This window comes from Hippopotamus amphibius, chromosome 1 (assembly GCF_030028045.1).
Source record: "Hippopotamus amphibius kiboko isolate mHipAmp2 chromosome 1, mHipAmp2.hap2, whole genome shotgun sequence".
Lineage (NCBI taxonomy): Eukaryota > Metazoa > Chordata > Mammalia > Artiodactyla > Hippopotamidae > Hippopotamus > Hippopotamus amphibius.
Window position 1 is genome coordinate 187,907,105 of NC_080186.1, and position 26,795 is coordinate 187,933,899.

The 26,795-nt window shown below is 38.5% G+C and overlaps 1 protein-coding gene across 2 annotated transcripts in view; it reads right to left on the minus strand.

The window, feature by feature from the left end:
* MAN2A1 (mannosidase alpha class 2A member 1) overlaps positions 1-26,795 on the minus strand; it is a 164,426-nt gene that overhangs the window by 121,366 nt on the left and 16,265 nt on the right. The window contains exons 2-4 of one of the 2 annotated variants that reach the window (XM_057737710.1): positions 18,676-18,933; positions 16,222-16,366; positions 412-583 (exon numbers count right to left, since the gene is read on the minus strand). In XM_057737710.1, coding sequence (XP_057593693.1) covers positions 412-583; positions 16,222-16,366; positions 18,676-18,933 — 575 coding nt within the window. Of the gene's footprint in view, positions 1-411; positions 584-2,794; positions 2,913-16,221; positions 16,367-18,675; positions 18,934-26,795 lie in introns of those variants that run through there. The other variant, XM_057737718.1, reaches the window with a different exon arrangement.

Consider the following 26,795-nt stretch of genomic DNA (forward strand, 5'->3'; position numbering starts at 1 on the left):
ACATTTTTCACCACTTAAATTGGTCAAAGTTTTAGAAAAAATTATATTGTTGCCTAATATGCAGAGAAATTGGTACATTTCTGTATGGAAGGCTGAAGAATATACTGAAGCCACACTTCTAGGGGTCACTTTGATTATATGCTTCAAAAAAATCTTCAAAACATTAAGCCCCTTTGACCTAGTAATTCCATTTCTAGGACAAAGCTGGAACATAAGGATTTCAATGAAAAAGTTTCAAGTCACTTTTTCAGAGATGAACCAGAATCAAGGAAAAACAAGATGTGAAGAAATATTTTAAGTTTCAGATATAAAGCTAAGAAATTTCACCTTTTAAAAATTCAATACCTGTTTCACTGTACAATTAATGTTTAATATTATCAAATTTCAAAAAAAAAGTTTTAAAAAACAAACCTTTTAACAGCATCCTTCTTCTGAATATCTATAGTTTCCCACCACTTTGAAAGGTAAGAGATCTCAGACCACATAAACTTCCTCCGTGCATCTTCTTTCAACTTGACAACCATGTTATTAAAAATATACTGAGTCTTCTCTCTAAAGTAGTCATCAAAAGTCTTCAACCAACCTAAATTAAGACACAAGTATACCACAAAGGTCTGATTCATATGTCCGATTTAAACTCGGTCACATTCCAATGCATTACCTTTGTATAACCTTAGATGTTTCATTCATAAAAAGACATATTTAAAAATTTAGCAAACGTTTTCAACTAATGAAATTCCACTTGAATGGACGTGAAACTCAAAAAGTCACTAATATTGAAATGATAAAAATACTCTGAAAACTGTACAAACTCAGATATCAATGAGAAAAATGAAAAAGCCAAAAAGTATTTCATACTTAACAATTATAGTATCTAATTCAACTGTTTATAATTTATCTCTAATTTAAGGAATTTTTTTAATTTAAAAAATCTGAACAGTGTTATTAAGTTGGCAGTAATATTCTCATAATATGGAATCAAAATTTTATCCTTTCATACCATCTAAAATTTCCTATCCATTAAGTAACCTAAACTTAGAAAAAGAAATCACAAGTACAAACTATACTGAAAAGCCAGTAGCAGAGCAATAAGGTAATTACAGCACTATTATGAATACTGAGAAGAATTCTACCAAAAATAGGCACGAGTTCCCAAAAGGCTGTTCATTTTTCCATGTTTTTGAAGTACAAATTGACAATAATCAAATAACAAACGTATACACAACTATGTAAAGTTTTTTTTAAAAAAGAAGTACTGACGTTGTCAACTTAGTTTTTTGACTTTTCCTACTACTTCTCATATATCCTGGAAACCTTACCTAAAGACATTTGCAATTTCACTATAAAGAAACATCTTTAACAAGACTCATAGTTCCAAATACAGCCCCATTCAGCAGAATAATAAAGCAACATGGTAAGTGGCTGAGGCAAAACATACACAGCCACCAATTCCCCCTACTGGTGAAAGACAAGATGTACCCTGTGGAGAAGAACCTCTTATCTATGAAATCTTACTGACAGGGAGTTTCTACACAGACAGGCCTAACTACTGTTCTATTGTTACCAAGCCTCAAACACGTGGGAGGTCTAAAATACAAGGGGTCCACAACTGGCTATTTCTTTTGTCTGTCTACAATTAAGCGAATATTCAATGCATGTTGTATTTGCTGATGAAAAATAAGGGAAACCTGGTAGGGCTGAGCCGCCAATATACTATTTCGACAATGCAAATAAGAGTCTCTAAAGGGCACTGCCACTGTGACTGTATTTCTCCCTTTTGCTTTAACTGAAATCTATTCATTCTACAGTTATTTACTGAACACATACAAAGTGACGGGTATGAAGCTATGAGCCAAATAGGAATACAACGTAAAATATTCTTTATAGGACTTTCTTGACCGGGGCACTTTTAAGCTGGTTTGTCACCAAAGAAGGCTACCTGAATAATTCAACTCTTCCATGTTTAAATAAAAAGCCTGTACTACAGAAAACTCAGAGATATCTCATGAAATAGTTGTTTACAAAGAATCCCACCTTGCTTCACAAAGGTACGAACCTGGACCCTGCCCTAGGGCACCGAGGCCAGGATCCACATCTGGATTCCCAGAGACAAGAACATTCAACCTGTCCTTCAATGAAGATGCCCTAACTCCCTCCTGACCATACAGCACCCTGAGAGACAAAAAATGTCAAGTGCTCAGACCTGAGCCTAGTATATAATATAGCACTTACTATTAACAATAATAGCTGCTGCTGCTATTATTATTATCATAATCCTCATTAGTCTCTAACTGCCCCCTCCACATCTCTACAATCAAACTGGATCAAATGAGAAATAAAAGATATTCCTAACATCTAATTTTGAAAAGTTCCACATCTTAAACATACTGGTTACCCAACACTTCGATTTCCACAGAATTCATTTTATGCCCCATTATGGGCTGAACTGTGTCCCTTTGAAACTCATATGCTGAAGTCCTAACACCCAGTAACACCCACTTTAGAAATGTGACTATTTAGATATAAGGTCTTTGAAGAGATAATGGAGGTAAAATGAGGTCATGAGAATGGGCCCTAATCCAATGCAGGCATGACTCATTTTATTGTACTTTGCTTTATTCTGCTTCATAGATGTTGCGCTTTTTTCTTTTTAAACACTGAAGATTCGTGGCAACCCTCCACCAAACAAATCGATCAGTGCCATTTTTCCAACAGCATTTGCTCATTTTGCGTCTCTGTCACATTTCGGCAATTCTCATATTTCAAAAATTTTAATTATTATTATGTTTGTTACCATGAATTGTAAGCAGTGATATTTGATGTTGTTACTGCAGTTGTTCTGGGGTGTCATGAACCACATCCACCTAAGAGAGTGAACTTAATGTTCTGATTGCTCTACAGGCCATTCCCCATCTCTCCCCCTCTTCTCTGGCCGCCCTGTTCCCTGAAACAAAACAATATTGAAATTAGGCCAATCAATAACCCTACAATGACCTCTAAGTGTTCAAGTGAAAGGAAGAGTCACATGTCTCTCACTTTTAATCAAAAGCTAGATATGATTAAGCTTAGTGAGGAAGGTGTGTTGAAAGCCGAGACACACCAAAAGCTAGGCCTCTTGCACCAAGCAATTAGCCAAATTATGAATGCAAACAAAAAGATTCCCAAAGGAAATGAAAACTGCTACTCCAAAGAACACATGAATGATAAGAAAGCCAAACAGCCTTATTACTGATATGGAGAAAGTTTTAGTGGTCTGGACAGAAGATCAAACCAGTCACAATATTCCCTTAAGTCAAAGCCTAATCCAGAGCAAGGCCCTAACTCTCTTCAATTCTATGATGGCTGAGAGAGCTTAGGAAGATAAAGAAGAAAAGTCTGAAGCTAGCAGAGGCTGGTTCATGCGGTTTAAACAAAGAAGCCATCTCCATAACATAAAAGTGCAAGGTGAAGCAGCAAGTGCTGATGTAGAATCTGCAACAAGTTATCCGGAAAAATCTAGCTAAGATAATGAATGAAGGTGGCTACACTAAACAAGAGATTTTCAGTGTAGATGAAACAGCATTCTATTGAAAGAAGATGCCATCTCGGACTTTCTTAGCTAGAGAGGAGAAGTTGATGCCTGGCTTCAAAGCCTCAAAGGACAGGTTCATGTCCTGTTAGGGGCTAATGCAGTTGGTGACACCTGTTTACAATAGGGTTTACTGAATATTTTAAGCCCATTACTGAAATGTTCTACTTAGAAAACAAGATTCCTTTCAAAATAGTACTGCTCATTAGCAATGGTCACCTGGGCACCCAAGAGCTCTGGTGGAGATGTACAAGATTCACATTGGTTTCATGCCTGCTCATAAAAACACCCATTCTGCAGCTCATGGATTGAGTAGTAAGTTTGACTTTTCAGTCTTATTCTTTAAGAAATACCTTTTATAAGACTACAGCTGCCATATATGGTGATTCCTCTGATGGGTCTGGGCAAAGTCAACTGAAAACCTTCTGGAAAGGACGTGCCATTCTAGATGCCATTAAGAACATCTGTGATTCATGGGAAAAGGTGAAAATATCAACATTAATAGGATTTTGGGATATGTTGATTCTAACCCTCACGGGTAACTTTTGAGGGGTTCAAGACTTCAGTAGAGGAAGTCACTGCAAATGTGGTGGATATAGCATGAGAACTAGAATTAAAAGTGGAGCCTGAAAATGACTGAATTGCTGCAATTTCCTGATACAACTTAAAAGAATGAGGAGTTGCTTCTTATAGATGAGCAAAGAAAGCAGTTTCTGAAGATGGAATCTATTCCTGATGAAGATGCTATGAAGACTGCTGAAACGACAATTAAGGATTTAGAATATTACATAAATTAGTTGATAAAGCAGCAATGGAAAGGTTTGAAAGGACTGACTCCAATTTTTAAAGAAGTCTTACTATGCGCAGAATGCTATCAAACAGCATTGCATGCTACAGAGAAATCCTTCATGAAAGGAGTCAACTGATGCAGCAAACTTCATTTTCACTTTAAGAAACGGCCACAGCCACCCCAACCTTAAGCAGCCACCGCCCTGATCAGTCAGCAGCCATCAACACTGAGGCCAGACCCTCCACCAGCTGAAGACTCAGATGATAGCTAGCACTTTTAAGCAATAAAATATCTTTTAAGTAAGGTCTGTATGTTGATTTTTTTAGACAAAATGTTATTGCACACTTTGAGTACAGTATAAACATAACTTTTATATGCACTGGGAAAAAATCAGTGTGACTCACTTTATTGCAGTGGTCTTGAACCAAACCTGCAATATCTGCAAGGTATCATGTATGTCCTTCTAAGAGGAGGCATTTAGGGCAGAGATACACAGAAGGAAGTCCATGTAAAGACAAAGGGAAAAGAATGGTCATCTACAAGCCAAGGCAAGAGGCGCTCAGTAGAAACAAACCCTGTAGATACCTTGATTTTGTACTCTAAGCCTCCAGAACTGTGAGGCAATAATTTTCTATTGTTTAAGCCACCTGATCTGTGGTACTTTGTTAAGGCAGCCGTAGCAAACCAATACCATACTAGAAAAAATGTGTTGTTACTATTCAAAATATACAGGTCGCAATGTGGAGAGAATTTGTCAATACTTTACCAAATACCACCATAGTACTTAATATACATCCACCTCCTTATTGCAAGACTTAGCTGAAATCAAATGTATATAAGTAACATCGATTTCTGTATCATGTTATTATATAATGCAATAAGGAACAGGTAAATTACTAATTGGCCCTATCAGAATTATTGTCCCTAAGACATCACATCTACCTGTTGCCTAAATTTTAACAAAGGTCAAAATTAATCCCTAATTACTTGGCTGATAACTCAAAGAAAAGAACTATGAACAGTGAAATGCCTCCAAAATTAATTTAATAATAGAACACCAGAAACCTAGCAAAAGAGGCAAATTTAGAAGAAACAGTCTTTATGAAGATAAAAAAGTGAAAGGCCTTTTTTAAGTACAATTACTTATTTTCATCAGTTACACTTTTTATGAACTCAGGCCATTTCAAAGAATAGATTATCACGGGAGTTTTCATGGAGGAATCACAGTGACTGATTAATCCATCTTGCCTTCAACACTTCATTCGCCCGTCAACAATCATGCAGAAAATATGTCAAAGATATTTACGTGAGCTAAAATACAAGCCCAGAGATGTCAACTTAAAAGCCTTCCATAAAACTCATCTATAATAGATACTAATATCACTACAATACAGCACAATTAGTGAAGAATGAACTGAAAGATAGCCTCTTGCAGTTTTCAATATTGAGTAATATAACAGTAAATTAGCTTTTATTGCTCTTATACAATAGAGTAATCAAGTATTCCCTTCTACATTGAATTGGCTCTTTCTTTTTCTAAATTACTTTTAAACTCCAATTGTATATTAACATGAGACCAATCACAAAGATATAGTATTTTATAAAAAGTTGTATGGGATGAATTTTTGTGACAAAATTATATTCCTACCTCTAGATTTAATAATCTTGGGACATTCAGTTGCAAACTGATTTACTTAAGCGGTCAATTCACAGCCTTTTTCTTTCCCTTGAATACACTTCGAAATTGAACCAGAGCTAGAACAGCATTAAGAATACCTTTCAATTTATTCTTTTTCATTCTAACAACACTATCACCCATAAAACAGCTAATCACTATTTTAAATAAGTGGAGAAATACTAAAAACAAAAAGTACACAATTAGAAGTTCTATGCCGCCAGCATAATTCCAAATTCACTACCATGATTTTATCATAAAAATTTTTAAGTTCCAAAATATAAAACTGAAAAAGTTGAAAGCTCTATTGCTTATTTTTAATGTGCATAAACAAATACGCACCTAGTAACTGTTCGCTAACAAAATACAATTTATTTTTTAAATTTTGGGCTCTTTACCTAGCTTTGAAGTCTATAGACTTTGTGGAGATCTGATCCTCTTAAGGAACACTTAGTTTTATTTAGTTTAAGGGCATACACCATACCACCCTTAGGACCTGGGCAAGAGTGCCCCACCCTGAGCACTGGACTTGAGAGGGATCTCCTTATTCTTCCTATGACCACACCCCTTTCCAAATGATACATCCATAGGGCAAAGAACCTGCCCACCCATAGCCTGTCCTACCCAGCCCTGCCCTCCCGAGTCCCTGGGACCCAGAAATCTGTGTCCAAACATCCCCACGCCAGCTTTTTGAGCCTCCCGGGGCCTTCTACAAGGCCTTCCCTGCCAGGACAGTCGACCTTGCAGGTCAAGCAGTCTAACAGGCTTGGACAGTAGTCATGGGGCTGCCGTTTGTAGAGATGTGGGAAGAGTGCTGGAGTGTCTGCAAGAAGGGCCCCCCGTGGGTTAGGACAGGGCCGGGTCTAGGAGGAGAGGGGGCTGGGCTCTCCCCATAACACCAGCACATTCCAGTGGGGAGCTGGAGACCAAGCAATCTGAACCCACACCTGGCCTTCCGGATCACTCAGCTATCTCTCAAGGCAGTAGGAAAAGATTTATTTTCCTTAGCAATGTATTAGTTTGATTTGTAACTTTTAAATGTTTAGACATAGTGTCTAAGGGCCTCCATGTACTTTTGCCCCAGGTGCTACACACTGTAGAAGCAAGCCTAGATACTGCCTACAACCTGAACTTCAAACAAGTCAATGCTCATGAATCTAGCACCTGGTACAGTCTACAAACAGCAAGCGTTCAATAAGTACTTGATAGGTTAATGAAGTGTACGGCCCAAAGGACTGGAGAAAAAAAATCATGTGGAATATAAATGCAAATTTACTACTTCAACTAGAAATGAAACCAAAGGTCAAAGATACCAGACACTATTAGCTTCTACTATGTTCGCTGTCTGTTCTGATAGCAATCTTTGAACAATATCTCTAAGTTTCTATTTTATATTTAAAAAGGCTCTGTCAGCCCTAAGATGATTTAAAACACACATCCGGAAGAAGGCATGCCCCTCAAATCATTGTTACACTGTTATGGTTTTAACTGCTGCAATAATGATTTTTTAATGAGTACATTAATTTCACTCAAAAGTTCAATGGGTACCAAGTGTTAAGAAAATAAAAAGATTCTGAGTCAAAAACAATTATATCCAGATAATAAACACTGAAAACATACAACATGCTTCAAGTTATTTCCATTTTAACATAATATTCTCAAATTTAAGAATACAAGTAGAGTTCATCAAAAAGGAAAGCTCCTTTATTTCAGTAATTAAGTTATTCTATATCAACAAATGATCAACAAGTGTCTTCCATCACTTGTCAAACCCTTCGATATTTGACTACAACATCCAAACTTACACTGAAGGGGTCACATACAATTTTAATTGGTATTATCATAACTCACATGCTGATTAATTTTAATTCCAACATTTCTATTATAAAATAAGCTTATTCTTCCCTCCTGATAAACTGTGAAAGAGTTTTAATTAATGTTCTGTTCTGGTTTATTCATTCAAACACAAACCAAGCATCTAATAAGGGCAAAGCAATAAAGCTAAGCTAAATGAAAACAGATTCTACAGTGAAAATATGGACCAAATGCCATGGGAATAAAGAAATGGTAAATTCCGACCAGAAGGACAGAAGAGAGATTCTTAGATTAGAATCTGGTAAGAGAGATTGGGTGGAAGTTCCAAACAGAGGGAGGAGGAAAGGGAAGACACTAAGCCATGAAATTACACGTCACTCTCAGGGCACAGAAGGCAGCTGGGTATGACGGGTATGACCGCACTGCAGCTTACATGGGGGGAGCATGGTGAGACAAACAGGAGTGGGGGGTCAGATCACTGAAAACCTTCTCAACAATCCTTGTTTCTCACTAAAAACTTAGGAGGAAGGATGTTAAGGTTATCTCTGTGTTTTCAAAAATAACTGTACTGTGAGTGTAGAGGCTAGACTAACAAGGTAAAGTAGAAGAAAAACAGGAAATGAGGTCACTGCAATAATTCTGCTAAAGTATGATAATGGATCACAGTGGAAACAAACAGAGGGAAATAAGAGGCCAAGGAGGCAAAGTGAAGCGAACTTAGTAATTGACTTAAGTTTCCAGAAGAGAGTAGAGGGAGAGTCAAAGATGAAGCTGAGTCTTTGGAAACCTACAACCTGCTGATTCCTCTAAATGCTTTTGAACTCAGATTTCCAAAGCAACTCAACCTTTTTGCCAGGTGATTCAGTGTCATCTAATCGTTTTTAAAGCATATCAGCTTCACTTCCATTAACTTGTTTGAGATACAGCATTTTTTGAACCCATGTAATGTGCTGTCACTGGAAATTCTATCCCATACCACAAGAGCCCATTTGCGTTACTATTAGGACAGCGGGGTTTTGTTCACCCCGCAGCTATATGTATATAATGGCCAAATGTGACCTCTTACTGTATTGCTTTTCTAAATGCCCTTTAAAAGACCCGCATACCTTGATACCTGACACCTGCAATTGTGAGATCAACCTCCAAAATATTTTCTAAGTCTGTGCTAAAGTTACTTTCCTCCCTTGCTAAGAACTTTATCCATGAGTATCTACTCACACCAAATGAGGACACTTCAGGCCTAATAAGTTCTCTCCAAATAGAGTCTGGTTGTTTGAAATAATGAAAAGTGTCTATGAGAGACATGTATATTCCTTTGTAGTGTTACTCTCAGGATATGTGAGGAGTCTACTTACTTAGCCTCATAGGTAAGCCAATATTGGGCAAATTATCAAAGTATCTAGAAGAAACCATTTAAAAGCTGGAAAATACTGCTTCTCAATCACTTTCTAATTGTAAAATATGTAGCAATGAGGAAAACCACTCACCATTTCATGTACTAATGTAGTATTTAAGGACAAAGACATCTGTTTCAATAAGGATAGACGAGAAGAAAAAAAGGATAGGAAACAGTGCAGTGAGGTATCTACTTTCGCAAGAGAGGTATTAAAATGTTTTATATGATTAATAATACTAAAGTAGGTGACATTTGGCTCAGAAAAACTCTAAAAACTTTCTTCCTAGAAGCTCTCTTGTAGTTTCAGAAGTATTACCTGCAAGAGGCAATATTTAATGGTTACAAGTTCTGATGCCAGAGCCAGACAGCTTGGGTTCAAACCCAACCCTGCCACAGACACATTACTTATCCTCTCTTCTGCCTCAGTTTTCTTATCTGCCAAATGAGGGTACAAACAGGACTTCTGTCATAAAGTTGCTGAGACGAGAGACGGACTCAATACAGAAGAGTAAAATACCCAGAACCGCACCTGGAACATAATACATTCCCATAGTACCAGCAATTATTTGCATAACCAGCATACTGGTGAGCTCTGAAGCATCTAGGATAGAAGACAGACAAAAGGATCAAAACAGGCAAATCGGGAAATGCTTAATGATCACCTACACCTCTTAGGCGCTACCTGACATTTGCGCTCCGGAAGAATACAGTCCAGTCAGAGCCCAATCAATCAGACTTTTTCCCTCTAAAAATAAATCTCAATACACCAATTCTAGAGATCTCTTAAAAAGACCACCTTAAAGAGCCATGTAAATATTTAACTTTTAAAATACCACGATTTCTTAACAATTAAGAATGCCAGATAAAATACAGGATGCCAAGTTAAATTTGAACTTCAGATAATGTTCAGTATAAGTGTGTCCCATACAATATCTGCAACATATGTAAAAAAATTATTCATTGTTTACAGGAAATTTAAATTTAACTGAGCAGCCTGTTTCTTCCCCCCACCCCCAGCTAAATCTGGCAACTCTACTAACAACCCAAAGTTCAGATAATTGTGCTAAATTAACTAATGCCCATAAAGCAAGAAGAGAAATACTAGCATCATTTGAACTAAACAAGGTATCTTAAGAGGCAGTATAGAACATGGATCTTAGAATCAGGCAAATCTGAGCTCCAATTCACCATCCTCTGCCCACGTATAACTGCTTGACCTTGAACAATAACTACACTTATTCTACCCTCACTCTCCTCACCTGGTAAATGGCATTAAAATTTACCACTTTTCAGGGCTGCAGGACGGATTACATGAAATAACACACACCTGACACACAGAGGCAGGACAGGCTATGAATGTCATAGTGTCTTAGCTCCAGAAACTCAAAATTTCCCATCACAGTAGCCAAAACGAAAGAATTCACTTTATTCCACAATAACTAAACAGAAAAATATACCCCCCCAAACTATGCTCATGTACAAAGCTCTCCTTCTCCTGATCATCTCATTCCGCTGGGCAGGTTCCTTTGGCAGCCTGAGCTCTGTCTCCACTGCCTTTCACCTACATGGGCATCACTCAACCATGGCTGGCCAGAACTGTTTGCTTCTGTGCTTAACAATATGTGAACAGAAAAGCTGTGAAACAACATTACACTGTGATGTCCTCACATGTTTTTGTTCTTTTTCACAAACTTTTTAAGAGTAAGCATACATGAACAAATTCATTTCAGATTATCATATAATACTAAATGCAAAAATCTGTTCCCCTAACTTTCAAAAAAAAAAAAAAAAGGCTGAAAAATCCTAATCACTCATTTGAGTCAATACAAATTCTGCAAAAGAACTACAAATGCATGAAAGAAAGTTATTTTCCAGTGTGACTCTTGGGCCTAGGGCCTCCTATTTTGGAGTCATACCACACGGGGGATTATTTTCTAATGTTCATTTTACAAATTGCTTAACTAACAATATGCTGTCCAATTTTCTATTTAGTATACCTTATCTTCTCTCTACACACTGTGATTTCTTTGAAGGAAAATTAACTAAATATTTCAGCAGTTTAGTAGGAAGCAAAGAATTAAGATTGTAGATACAAAGGTGCTGTAATTGTGTTTTAATCAGCTTATTAAATTCAACATGAACATGTATCAATCAACTAACATTTAATTTCATGGTCTATGATTCAAAACTTTTCAAAAGCATCATGGTACAAAGTTATCAGCATTACTTAACAATTCCTTTCCAACTTTGTTTTAACTCATGTAAACCATACAAAATATTATATGATAATTGTTACATATCCTTATGGACTAGAAGACGTAATTAGGAATTTTATTTATATACAAATATAATTTGAAATTTGTCTTTCCAATTTGATCCAAAAAGAAAAATATCTCCACATATAAAAATTCAACAACATAATTTTTTAAATATGGTGACTAAATATAGGAATCTTCTAAAAATTTATTTCAAATATTTCTATCCTCAACAGGCAAAACTCCACTGATGAAACAAACTACTGAGCTAAAGTTTGTTTTAAACTGTTGCTGTAGAAAATGCAAACAAATCTCTATAAGTTTCATTTAGAAAGTAAACTGCCTTAATTGCACATTCATTTAGAAGTATTATACAAAGATTTCCCATCACAGAGTCACACTTTGACTTGGAATGTATGTGTACATACTCATCTCTTTTCCTCTACTGAAAGTGGTTTTTCATGATCTGAATGATTCAGTTTTTCATAGAATAATTTAGTTTATCTAAATTCCACTCTTGTTAAGGAGCAGTGAAAATTATTAAGAAAAGTCAGCAGGTTCTTTTCTCTAGCGTTTTGCTTGATAGGAAAAAAAGGCTTTAGTTTTAAAAGGTCTGTTCCTGACCATTATTTTTGACTCAAGTGGAGAAGGGCCTGGAGGTAAGGGTCATTAACATCTTTCACTAAGACAAAAAGATTCAACTGTGGTTGCTAGGATACCAACAGACAGATTCATTTATTAAAGTCAAGAACAGTTATTCAGAATGTCTTCTCACAGAACAACATACTAACTGCAACAGGAAGCTTAATGCAAACAAAGTCTAAAAGACAGAGGCAGTCCCTGCCCTTTAAGAGCTTAATATTAACTGCTATTGGTATTTAAAAGTACATTTTAAATAAGCTTTTTTTTAAAAAGAATAGGAAATAAGTAGACAACAGGAATAAGGGAAGGAGGGAAGTTAGAAGTACAGGCCAAAGAATAAATCAACTGTTTCATCTGAGTCTGCAGTCAGATTCCTTTGTTCATTAACTTATTTAACTGAATGAGTTTGTATTACGTGCTGGTTACTGTTTTAGGCAATAGCGACCCAGTAAGAAAACAAAGTTTGAGCCCTCATTAAGCTTACACTCCAGTAAGGAGACCAAGCAAAAGTTTATACCTGTACCTATATGCAACCATTAGTGTGTGTATGTGTGTGTGTGTGTGTGTTACTGAACCGCAATTCCATGTGCCAGATGCACAGTGAGGCCAAACTATACCAAAACACTGGAGGTTTGGAACAGAGAAAAGTTTACTGCAGGACCATGCAAGGAGATGGATGGCTCATGCCTTAAAAAAAAAAAACCCCAAACTCCCCGAAAGCTTTCAGCAAAGCCCTTTTATAGGAAAGGTGAGGGAGGGGTATGGTTAGTTGTTGCAAACTTCTTGGTGTCAGATCCTATGTTCTTGAGGTCAGGTTGAGGTCAGGTAACGACGTTCCTGTAAATCTCCACCAAACAAATGTCACTCTCTGTTCTGACAAGAAAGGGGAAGGTCCCAAGGCACAATTTTCACCCTACGAGGTCCAGGCCTGGTAAGAGAAGGGGGTCCCTTGGGTGGGGGGGTCACCCTGCCCTGGAGTGTTTGTCCAGCACCCAGTCTGGGTCCTCCCGCCAGTGCCCAGGCCTGGATGAAGAGGCAGATCTCCGTCGGTGGCTCCCTCAGGGACCAGGTCTCCAGACCCTGCCCAGCTGTCATCACTGAGGGAGCCAGGCACCCAGGACCCAAGTGGCTGTCAGGCTCCTCAGGCTGCCCAAACGGTGGGGGCCAGGGTCCTCAGACTGTGTCCCACGCAGACGGCCGCTGCCATGAGGTCGCGTGACGGATGGAGGAGAGGTTCACCGCCGCCTCAGGGCCTGGGCCTGACCAGTGGGCGGTGTAGGCGAGGGCTCTGGAGCCCTGCAGGACACACCACCAGCCTGTTTCCTGGGCTCCCCAGCTGGCCGGAGGCCGGGTGAGCTGGAGGGCCCTGGGGAGAAGGCCGGGATCTGCCTCATACCTCACTCTCCATGTGAGGACCACCACTCTGCTGACCGCTGGCTCAGTGCCCCTCTAATGGTCGCGCGTTGACAGGGGCTCACTTGGGGGGTGGGGCCCACTGCGCACCGACCCGTGGCTGAATGGGGCCCACTGCGCACCGACCCATGGCTGAATGGGGCCCACTGCGGCACCGACCCATGGCTGAGCAGGACCTCTAATGCTCAAACGGACCCACATTAATGGTCTCCCGGTAACCACTGCCTGGTAAGGGGGTGAGGGGTAACGGTGTGCAGCAATGACCGAGTGCTGAGGGCTGTGTGCTGCGGCGCTCTATCACGTGTGTGTACACCGTGTGAAAAAGCTGCAGAGGGGCATGTGGGCAGGTCAGTGAAGGCCCTACATATATTTAGCGATTACTGTACGCCAAGTGTTGGGCAAGGCAATGAGGACAGAGTGTAACAAGAGACACATGTTCTCGGCCACTCGAGCTTACTTGGGTGGGAGATCTAGGTAAAATAACAGGCATGTATTCTGGTGCCACTTACTGCCTGTGTAACCTTGGCAAGTTGGTAACACCTTCATCGTGAATAGTGGCACTAACCTTCCAAAGTTATTGTGAGCATGAGATGTTTATAAAACGTTTGGCACATTGCCTGGTAAACTACAAATTTTATTATTTCAGTTAAGAGCCCACATTATAGAATAACAACAAATGAGATCGGTGGAAATTGAGGATGGCAGAAAAGAGGAAAAGATAATAAAGGTCTGTAAAAAATCAAAAAGGGACGAGAGTTGGGTTTACGCTAGGGGCTCTTGAAAAACACACAGCTAAGTGTATTTTTAAACCTACAAGGACTAGTATGCAATGGAATCACATCATATACCCAATTAAGTGACAAGACTTAAACTATACATGATTGGCAGAGAAAAGAGGAGGAGAGAACAATTTAAATAATAAAAGTGGCTCTGCCACTATCTCACTCAATGAAGGAATATTTCAGAGTAAAAAAAAACAACAAAAATCTGCAGTCCTACAGGCAGTCTCAGATCCCACGTGTGAAGTGTGAGCACCTCATCTCACTGAGTGAGTCCAGATATAAACAAAGATAGTGTGTTTTTCATATGTGTCCCCTAAATGCAAATTTACTATTTAATCTGGTGCTCCCGTGGGTAAACAGCAAAAAGAATCTTGATTAGATGTGATTTTCATCACCTTTTGTACTTACTTTATAACTAATTCTTGCTTAAGATGCTACTCCACCTATATGACCTCCATTTTATAGATACACAAATAAACAAGCCCAAGGACACCAGGTCTGCCTCATTCTGCCTGGCTCCAAATCTCTGCAGCCTTTATACAATACCCAGGCAACCTTGAGTTTTGATTTGAAGGGAAGGGCTAAGATTAAGGAGGAAGATGATATAAAACATATAAGAGGAAAAGTTAATAAGACTAACAGGGATTTTTAGGAAAAGATGAAGACATTAAGACCAAAGACAAGGAAACAAGTCAGAAGCTGATGTGTAGTAACTGCTCATCACAAATTTCCAGAACAATATTGACTTCATATATATTATACCTCTGTGCATACTAGATATTGAGGTATCCTGGAAATTCAAACATTTCAGCATCTCCCAGACTCTCTCTCACATCCAAAAGCAGCACATGCGCATGCACACACACACATACACACAGAACTTCACCAAATCATATGTCCAGACATAAAGTAACAGGTTCTATTGTCTTAGAAAGAAATATATAATAAACTAGTGGGAAGGAATATAAGTATGACAAAATTGAATGCTGGGAATAAAGAAAAAACCTTCAAAGTAGTAAATGAATATGACGCCTCCGACAGTAATAATGAAATTGAGAAAAATAACAGAAGCATAAGCAAGTCATTCAAAAGAAGTCTTTGGAAGTACATGCTAAAAAAAATCCTGCAACTTAATTCACTGGGCATTTACTGAGTGCCTGTGTGCTCACACTAACCAAGATAAACATCGAATCATATTCCCCATCATTATTTTAGCAACTTGCCTTTACCTTGGGGGAAAAAATCTCTGGCCCCAATAAATAACAAAAGCTGTCATATGAGAGAATAATAACATTAATGATAATGACAACAGTTACTCTTGGGCCGTGCAACATACCTTTAATATTTCACCCTATGAAGTAAATACTTTACCCTGTTTCTACCTGGGAAAAAAAACTTACTCTCAGGTTAAGAAACTGGCCTAAAGCTGTCTAACTGTTGGGATTGGGACTCACACTCACGTCTGCTTGACACCAAGGCTCTTAACCACTTTATACCATTTCTACATTTTAAAGATACAAACTTTCCCATGAGCATTCTGCATTTTCTAACATAGAATTTATGGACATGAAAAATTCTCCCACACAATATGTAAGAAGTAACTGAAATGAACTATCAGTAACTTAAACGCATGTAACTTTTCATCTCCCAAAGCTAAGACCTTCTTGTATGTATTCCTATTTCATACTGCACAAGTATTATCCCTGAATGGCCCATAAATTGATACAATGAGAACACAGTGATATATAAAATAAATATGTTACTGTTAAAAGTCAGAGAATAGCGTCTCAAAAATTTGAGAAGTGGGTTATACCAGATTCTCATTAAAATACTCTGGGCCTACAAGGACTTATTAACCTCCAGACTTTTGAAGTGCAAATTTTACCTGGGTCGTTATGGGAATGAGGCACCACAAAGACTTGAAGGGGCTTAGTGTCCCATTCATCAGCTTTATAAGTAATGTCAAATCCTTGCTTCCAAACTCCACCATCTGGATTGTCAAAAGGAATCAGACTGTAAACATCCAACATCTAAAAATGTAAAAGACACAAAAAAAGTTAAGTTGAATCATGTATAACCATTATTAATTTAAACTTAATGTTGGAAATATTTGCTCAAAACTACTCATTGCTGTACTCTGTATATATATTTTAAAAAATAAAACTAGTTCTGTAGACACTAAAGAGTTTAAGGCAGAAAACATTTAATCTCCATTCAAAGGGATAAAATGCTATTTGTATTACATAATTAACCCAATAAATAATACCCTTCCTCTTCTGCTTCTAATATAAAATAACTTCATTCAATTCCTCTTCCCCTGCTTTATTTCCAATACAATTTAATAGAAAACGACAGGAACAGAAGAGCAAACAAAAAAATGTTTCATTATGATTAAATATTTTAGCATTTGCAAACAGTACGGAAAATTATTTTATACTTTGTTTTATTTTATAATCAGTGTCCTATATTTTAAAATCTGTATCTGAATGGAAATGGATATACAGCTGTAATTTAGCGTATGTATGTTTACCTTTTTTATTCTAAAACTAAAACTATAATGGGGTCAACTGGTTTAAAATGGAAGAATTTTTTAAACTGAGATTCAGCTTTTAAGTGTTCAAATATTTTCTAAGTTTCCAATGTGTATTCCTTTTAGATAATAATCTATTTGGACACAATGGAAAAAATAGTACCAAAAACCACAGCCAAACAAACCTAAAAACTTACTTTTCATACTCTCTATAATAGTAAGTGTGACAAAGAACACAGCCCTCCTTCGGTAAAATTTAAACTCTCTAAAAAATTACATCCTAATTAATACATAAATGGGTTACAAAATTTTTTTTAAAGACTACAAGCAAATTATATAAAAGTGAATACAAAGTATTTTAAGACAATAACATATCTTTCCCATGGAAATTTATAACAAATAAAATGCTCCCAAGGATGAGAACAAATCTTTGGGAACCAGCTGGACAAGAGGATGTGAGAGCAGTCTCTGCTATTCCTTCCAGGTCTCCCTTGCGCCCTGCAGCTCTCCCAGTACCCTGTGGCCTCACTCTGCCTGACTTCCATGGCTGCTCTGCAACTCCTGTCCAGCCAGATTTAGAACCCACCCCCTCTAAAAAGAAGATTTTATCGTTTCCCTTTAAAAGGTACTTAATTAAAACCTGAACAAAGCCAAGCCTCACAGAAACAGATATCCCTTCGAAGCACAGGATCCTGATCCTATCTGCACCTGGCCACACACCAGCTGATGAGGCTGCAGGCACGGGGCCCAGGCAGCTCCACTGTCCCCAGCTTCCGGAGTGGCCTGTGAGCCATCACCTCAAGATCATATCCTGTTCTCTTTCCCCAAGAGTTAGTGAAAACCTCTACTCTGAAGCAAGGCCAGAGCCAACTCCTTCTGTCCAACTTTAAAATATTCACCCCTCAGGGTCCTGTCACCAAGTTCTAGCTTCCAGTTAAGGTACAACGTTAAAATAGCTCTTTGCCAATTTGTAGAACAGAGCAAATATGAGTGACACATTCAAAGTTTAAGAAACACAGAAGTCCTTTCTTACTTTCATTTTCAACTCCACTACCCCCTAGAACAGTGCTACCCGAGGGAAACACAATGCAGGCCAAATACGTAACTTTAAATTTTCTAGTAAAATGAAACATACTTACCTGGCAGGGGAGATACCATGATCACGAAATTAATTTTGATGATATATTATTTAACCCAATATAGTCAAAATAGTACCATCCCAACAGGTCATCAATATAAAAACAAGCAAGATATTTTACATTCTTTTCTTTCACACTAAATCTTCAGCACTGTGTGTGGATATTAGTGCACATCTCAACTCAGATTAGCCACACTTGAAGTGCTCACTAACCACAGGTGGACAGCACAGCTCTAGAACATTTCCCTTCTCTCTCACAAAGGCACATTCAGTAAAAGGAATCTAACCTTATACTGTATAAAACCTATAACGTATAACAGACATATACTAAGAGTAGGGCTTTTCTCGTACTCTCCAAAGAAAAGTAAAGAAAAAAATCTCTTTGGCCAGATTTAAACCTCTAAACGTCTTCAACTATTACAGAAGATAAGACCTAAGAAACATACAGAAAAGGCCATAATCACAAAGTATAAAATAAGAAAAATTAGGAGAAACACAGAATTACAGAATTTTATTGCTAAAAAGAACATTAATGATCACGTGAGTAAGCAAATGATTTTACACAAATAGAAATGATAATCCAGAGAATTTAGCAATTAAGAACAGATACCAGATCAAATCTAAAAAAAACAAATCACAGCCCAGTAATTATCAATGAATGCATACATTACCTGCACATCTGAACTCTGACTTCCACTTCGTGACGCAAACAGACAGTCTCCAGGGTCAACTGTGAGAGACAGCTGTTTCGATGGCAGAAATGGTGAGCGAGCACCTTGGCTGAAATTGCCTTGTGAGCTTTTTGAACCGTCCTCCACAGACTCACTCAAATTGATGACCGAGTCTCTAATATTTGAGATGATCTCATTATTCTCAGCTAGCAAACGTTCCAAATGGTCTATTTTTTCTTGCAACATTGAGAGCTGGCCCTACAATAAAAAAGAAAAAGGCAGCTATATGAAACTCTAATATAGCTCTGCTGAGACACACAACATTTTTTTTAAACTATGCGCCTGACCAAGAGGGCAGCCACTCACCCTTCACTTTCCACTTTTATAAGTGGGATCACAGAAAGCATGAACAGCTGGCACGGTGAAAACACCAATTTACAGGAGAAAATCTTCTCCGTGGCTGCAATCTTTGTTTAGTCATATTTTAAATGTGCACAGGAAGACCAAAAAATAGTTAGGGCTGTATTTCCTATTACCCCAAAGCCAGCCCTAAAAGATCTTCAGGTCTCTAAAATCACTAAGTACAACACCATATTATATTCAGGTATGAAATTTTAAATTTAAGTATAATATAAGAGTAAAAGAGAATGAACCTGAAAAAGATCATTCCATTTCAATCAGTGAATAATCCTAAATAAGAACTATCATCAATAGAAAAATCAACTAGTCAACTCAATTAGTTATATCACGGAAGAGACTGGCATGAACCTTCCCCATGCAACTGCGCTGTAAGTCATTTAGATTTTTTCTGGTGTACTACTGTGTACCCTTCAGTTTTTTTTTAATTGATCCTCACATGTAGAGGCTTGACACCTCTAAACAGAAACTTTACTATATAGAATAACCATTCAACTTATGAGAGCAATGACAATCTTTGCCTTGTTCCTGGGTCCCAAACACATAGTACTTATATGTTTGTCACATGGCTCTCACATTTCTTTAACTCAACAACAATTCTTTAGTGAACACCCACTGTATAATGCTACATGCTGATGTGCATTAGAAAGACAGATGTGCATTAGATATGGGTCCCTGTCTGAATACACAAGGACTTTGTATCTGTGCCACAGCAATCGCAATAGCCTGCCCCATGATCTCCAAAAAGTCCACATTAAGGTTTAATAAAATATATGCATAGAAAACAAACAAATCTGGATACCCAGTAACAAAGTTCTCTCACCAGTAAATAACAGGTAGACAGAAAGGGAGAAGGAAAAGAAGAAGAAAAAACACCTACATGTCCCAGAGTGAAGAACTGGTCAAATGATACATTTAACATCATTAAATAGTTTTCAGTCACTAAAAATTTAGAAATACAATTTTTTTTCTTAATTTCTTTTGGCTGCACTGGGTCTTTACTGCAGTGTGAGGACTTCTCTAGTTGTGGAGCCTGGGCTCAGTAGTTGCAGCATGCAGGCTTAGTTATGGCATGTGGGATCTTAGTTCCCTGAGCAGGGATCAAACCCGGGCCCCCTACATTGGGAGCGTGGACTCTTAACCACTGGACCACCAGGGAAGTCCCTAGAAATACAAATTTTTCAAAAAAAAGAAATATTAGGAAGGTACTTTCAGGAGATACAGTGAAGAAAACACAGTTTTAAAATAGTACGTATGAAAAAACCGTATGCATGACATGACTGATACTCTTCTGACAAAAAAATACATAAGGAAGGCCATAATCAAGATGGAAAAAAATGATGATGTGTATTTATACTCTTCTTTAGTCTGTTAGGAGTGTTGTAGGTTTTGTAATGGGGAGGCCAAGAGTAAGAAGGATTCAAGTTCCACGTATTGGCCAGTTCAACAAGGGGAGGGCAGAAAGCAACAGAGTGCTATTTACCAAGAGAAGGCCACAGCGAACTGTGTGAGAGCTGACAGAAGTCTGAAGGGACTAGGGGAGATATTTTGGAATAAGAAAAAAAGTACAGGAAGTTCCCTACATACGAATGCATTCCATCCTGAGGGCTCGTTCATCTAAGTCCAACAAAGTTAATCTAGGTAACCAACTAACACAAGCAGCTATATATTGATAGTACTGTACTGTAATAGGTTTATGACACATTTTCATCTTTGAAAGTTCACAACCTGAAGGTTCATATGTAGGGAACTTACTGTAGCCAAGATGAGAAGCAAACCAGCAGGAAAGTACCTTGGGGGTGAGGGGGAGAGACAACACTGGAGACGAATACCCAAAGCCTTGACGTTGAAGAGACAAGGAGCACAAGGCGGCCATGGACTTCCTCAGACCTGAAAGATGTCCTGACAGGCCTTCCTACTTAGACACATATAGCCACAGAAATAGCCCCCTACAGGTCAGAACTGTAGTCCTCCTTTAAGGCAACTGTCACCTCTAAGGTGAGGTGCCATGTCTCCACAAGGGAGAACTCAAGCCTGTTCATCAGTATACAGAGAAGCAGTAAGTGCAAGGTCTTAGCAAAGAACTCATCCTGCAAGACAAGCCCCACTTCCCCTAGTGAAAAGCAAGAGAGAGAATATGGATCAGTCCTTGACTAAAAATGGCAAAGCAAAGGAAACTTGATGGATCAGGGAAATACCAATTCAGGGCCCAAAGAGAAGCTAGTTGAACCATGGAGGCTGCAGGTCAGCAGTTGAGCAGTAATATACTACGCATCTTTCTTTATAATCACACATCCATATTGGTTGACTGGTTCTCGTGGAAAGGCCAAAGGGGACCCCTTGGCATAACCCAAAGTTCACCCAAAGAAGCTAAAAATATTTGAGAGTTAGGTACACAGCTGACTAATCTCTACATATTTTCCTAAACAGACATGCTATCAAAGGCTGTCTGAAATAAAAGAAAAACTTTTCTTCACTGGTTATCACAACACCCCAGACTGAGGCTCCTTGAAATCACTTCTGATGAGTTCTGTTGAATATTTCCAATACTGAAGATACAAGCTTACTTCAGTAGTGATGTCTGCAATTTCTACCACAGCAGGTAACAAGAGTAAATCAAGTTCCTCTGATTCCAACCAGAATTAGAACATGTTGACTTGTCTTGCCTGCAGTAAAGCTACACATCTCCATAAAATAAAACCTTAGCTTAGTCTAAAATACCACCATCCCAGAGCCTTTATAGATGCCACATGTTTTATCAGACACTTATAATGTATAAATTAATTCATGGGTGCCCATGTTTCTCCAGATCTTTCTGTACTTTCGGGAAAAGATAATTTTGGAGCCAAGCACATAACAAAGCCACCCATAGCTTAAAAGAACATACTGAGAAAAAAAGAGGCTCCTTTTGGGAATATTCTCAGTATGGCCTCAGTCCCATTACCCATGGATGAGAGAACTATACAAAATAAACATTACAGGCAATGGATGTTCCATGAAAAAAAGATCCTACAGGCACTAAAGACGACTTTCAATCTCATTGTAGCTTTAAAGATACAATTAATGATCAGTCCTGGAATTCTGTACAGAATTAATAACTCCATGGAGAAAACTGTGGCCTAGGGATATGTTAGCATAATGGTCTAATGAAAATCATTTTTTAAATTATATTATGCAGTGGAATAAAATCTCACTCCAAAGAGCTGAAATTCTTGAAATACATATACTTCCATAAGCAAATTCTGTACACACAACAGAGAAGAACATGACCTTAAAAAGATGCACTTGTAGCCTGCATTAAAATAACAGAAATCATAGATAATGTTTCATTTTTGCTGACAAGTCAAATAACGCTGATGGTAATATTGAAAAAGCCAATTTTCTATAGGGCAAGAAAATCACTTGTGAGAAAAACCACTTTATTCTCTGATTTGCTAATCCATTCTACAGGGAGGCCACAGTGTTGCACTGCCAAGGAGTGGGGAAGGAGGTCATGATATTTGATTTACTCTGCTTTTGGTGAAAGAGAAAAACTGAGCAAAACAAACAAACAACAACAAAAAAACCACCAATAGCAAAGACTTGAGAGAGAAAATTTAGAGCCTACTACAAGCAAACCAAGATCAGTACCCACAGCGCCCTATGAATAAAATCAATCTATGTATACCTACTGCTAAATCCAAAAACTTATTATATAATTATACGCCCCATATAAGACACCAAAACAGCAGCACAGGAGACCCCCACCTCCATCTTCCCACAAAGATCAACAATTAGACACCTATTCACAAACAAAATAGTTCTGGGAGAGCTCTGGAGTCTGCTTACAGAATTTCAGCAACACAGTGGAACAGAAGGAAGGCAGCTTCACTTGCCTGCATCATCCCATCCCCCAAGCCAGCACTGCTCAATGCCAAGAGGGAACTCCACAGCTAGGAAGAGTTTCCCTTGCTGGGAAAGAAAAGCAGGGTGAGAGAGCAACTTCCTCAACAATTTGGAGCCATGCACAAAGAGACACATTGAGATAGCTAGGAACAAGGAAGATAAACAGAGGCTCTCAATACCAGTCACGCAGCAGGAATGGGAGAAGTTCAACAGTGACCTGCTCTATGCAGAAACCCAGCAACTTCCATCACTGAAGGAGGAACCAATGGCCAGCATAGTAGCCACAGAATCCCTGCAGATTTCACCAGTTTTCACCCTACATGTGTTTACATTCATTGACACCAGCCACCTGTGTCCCTTCCTGCTTCCTCCCCATCCAGCCCCTCTGCAGCCCGGGAACCGCACCAGCAGCCACTCCAGGCCTTTGTGGCTGCTCAAGTACAAAATTCCAGCCTAGACCCCCACTACCATGGGAGCGCCACCAGTTGTGCACTTGCAAGCTGCCACCAACCTGATCCCTATCACCAGCCTCCATCACCCGTGCACACCCAGGAAGAGGCTGTACAGCCATGGGAAAGTATGCCTATATCCAGGGCCCCTACAGCTGCTTGTGGGTCAGGATGAGGTCGTGTCTTCCATCCCCAGCAGGCACCACTGTGCCCACCGGCAGCTAGACCCACCAGCTGTGCACCTGCATGGCCCCCAGACTGCCCCTGTCACCAGCCTCCACTACCACATGGCCATGGTGAGACTGAGCAGTCATAGTAGTACATGTCAACAACCAGGGCCCCTACATCTATCAGTGCACCCCTAGTTGGGTCCTGCTTTGCTGCCTGACTTGTAGTACCACAACCACATGTACGTCTGCAACCGGCCCTGCCACTACACTGGCCCCTGTAGCTGGCCCCCATAGCCAAATGTGTGCACACCACCAGCTCTGGCCATCACTGCTGTCTGCTCTGATGCCTAGCCATTGAGCCTAGTGGTGCCACTGAGGACTCAGAGCCCTCACAGCCACTGCAAACACCCTGCACCACTCACCAGAGACCACACATATCAATGCTGTGGAATCCAGTGGCCTGAGCCAAAGAAACATCACACTGCCCTCTAAAACTGATGCAGCCACACACCTCTGTACTTGAAGCCCTGCACCACTAGACCTGGGGTCACAGCATGCTCCAGCATGCCCCATGGACTTCACTTACTGAAGTCAGTCTGTAAAGTTTGGAGGAGGTCACTGCGTCTCCAAATGCAGACACCTTTACGAGGCTACAGGGATCACAAACAATCAGGGAAGCATGATTCCACAAAAGGAATACAGTAAACCTCTAGTAATTGGTCCCAAACAAATGAAGATACAGAAATTGCCCAGCAAATAATTCAAAATAATTTTTCAAAACATGCTCAGAGAGTTACAAGAGAACGTAGATAAACAATTTAACAATATCAGGAAAACAATATAAGAACAAAATGAGAAATTCAACAAAGAGATGGAAAACACAAATAAGAACCAAATAAGAAATTTTTGAGCTGAAGAATACAATGATCAATGGAGAGCTCTAACATCAGATTTGACCACGCAAAAGAAAAAGTGAGCTCAAAGACCACTTTCAAAGATCAACTGAAATCATCCAATCAGAGGAGAAAAAAAGAAAAAGAAATGGAAAAGAATTTTAGAAGCCTACATATTCAGTGGGATACCAGCAAAAGAACCAGTCTGCAAATTACTGGAGCTTGAGAAGGAGAAGAGAAGGAGAAGGATGCAGAAAGCTTATTTAATGAATTAATGGCTGAGAACTTTCCCAAACTGAGGAGAGATTTGGATACCAGGTTCATGAAACTAAGAGGTCACTGAACAAAATCAACTTAAAGAGATCCCCTCTAAGACACAGTATAATAAAATTGACAAAAATCAAAGACAAGGGAAAATCCTAAAAGCTGGAGGAGAAAAAAAAAGCTTGTAAAGTTCAAGGGAACCCCCTTTAGGCTACTGATGGATTTCTAAGCAGAAATCTTTCAGGGCAGGAGAGAGTAGGATAATATACCCAAAGTGCTGAAAGGAAAAAAAGCTACCAACCAAGGATAGTTTACCTGGCAAAGCTGTCCTTCAGAAATGAAGAAGAGATAAAGACTTTCCCAGACAAACAAAAGCTAAGGGAACTCATTACCACAACACCTGCCTTACAAGAAATGCTGAAAAAAGTCTTCAAGCTGAAATGAAAACACACTAATTAGTAACATGAAAACCTTTACCAGTGTGTTTTGTATTTTCTATGTTAACTATATAGTTAAATTTGGAATACTCTAATACTGTAACATGGTAGAGTGGAGTGTTAACCATTTAACTCTAATAAAGAAAGTTAAAAAATAAGAGCATTGACGTAACTATAGCTACAGTAATTTGCTAATGGATACACAATATAAAAAGAGGTAAATCATGACATCAAAAACATCAAAGAGGGGAGTAAAAGGGTAAAGTTTTGTGATCAAAGTTGTTATCATGATAAAATAGACTGTTATTACTATAAAATGTTTTATGTGAGCCTCATGGTAACCAGAAAGCAAAATGCTACAGCAGATTCACAAATGTTAAAGAGAAGAGAATCAAAGCTTACTGTTACAGAAAATCAAGTTGAAAAAGTAGACAGCAAGAGAGGAAGAAAGAACAAGGGAATTACAAAACAGCCAGACAACAAGATGATATTAGTAAGTTCTTATCAATCAGTAATTACTCTAAATGTAAATGGATTGAATTCCCCAATCAAAAGACAGAGTGGCTGGATGGACAGAAAGCAAGACCTAACTATATGCTGCCTACACAACACTCACTTCAGCTTTAAGGACACACACAGATTCAAAGTAAAGAGGTAGAAAAAGATATTCTGTGCAAATGGAAACCAAAACTGAACAGAAGTAAATGTAATTCTATCAGACAAAACAGTCAAAAATGGTAAAAAAAAGAAACAAAAAGGCCATTATATAGTGATACAGCAATCAATTAGTTAACAAGATATAACAATCTTAGATATATATGTGCCCAACATTGGAGCACCTAAATATATTAAGCCATTATTAACAGACCTGAAGGAAAACAGACAATATAATAATAGTAGGGGACTTCAATACCCCACTTTCAACAATAGATAGATCATCCAGACAGAAAATCAAAAAGGAAACACTGGACTTGAGGCATACTTTAGAACAAGTGGGCCTAATGGACATATAGAGAACATTTCATCCAACAGTAGCAGAACACATTCTTTTCAAGCACACATGGGACATTCTCCAGAATACACAATATGACAGGTCACAAAGAAAGTTTAGCAGATTTAAGCATATCAAGTATGTTCTCCCACCAGAATGGAATCAAACTGGAAATCAACTAATAGGAGGAATGCTGGAAAATTCACAAATACATGGAAATTACAGAACACACTCCTGAATAACCAATGGATCAAAGAAGAAACCAAAAGAGAAATCAAAAAAATCTTTACACAAATGAAAATAGAAACACAGCATACCCAAAACCAGTAAATGTTGAAAAAGCAATTCTAAAAGGGAAGTTTATAGTGATAAATGCCTACATTAAGAAAAAGGAAAGATCTCAAAAAACATAAATTTACAACTCAAGGAACTAGAGAAAGAAGAACAAACTAAGCCCAAAGTTAGCAGAAGCAAGGAATTAACAAATATTAGAGGAGAAGCAAATGGGAAGATCTCCCTTGTACACAAGTCAAAGAAACAAATATTGTTAAAATGTCCATATTGGGCTTGACTGCCAGTCCAGTGGTTGGACATATAGAGAATGAGACTCCAAG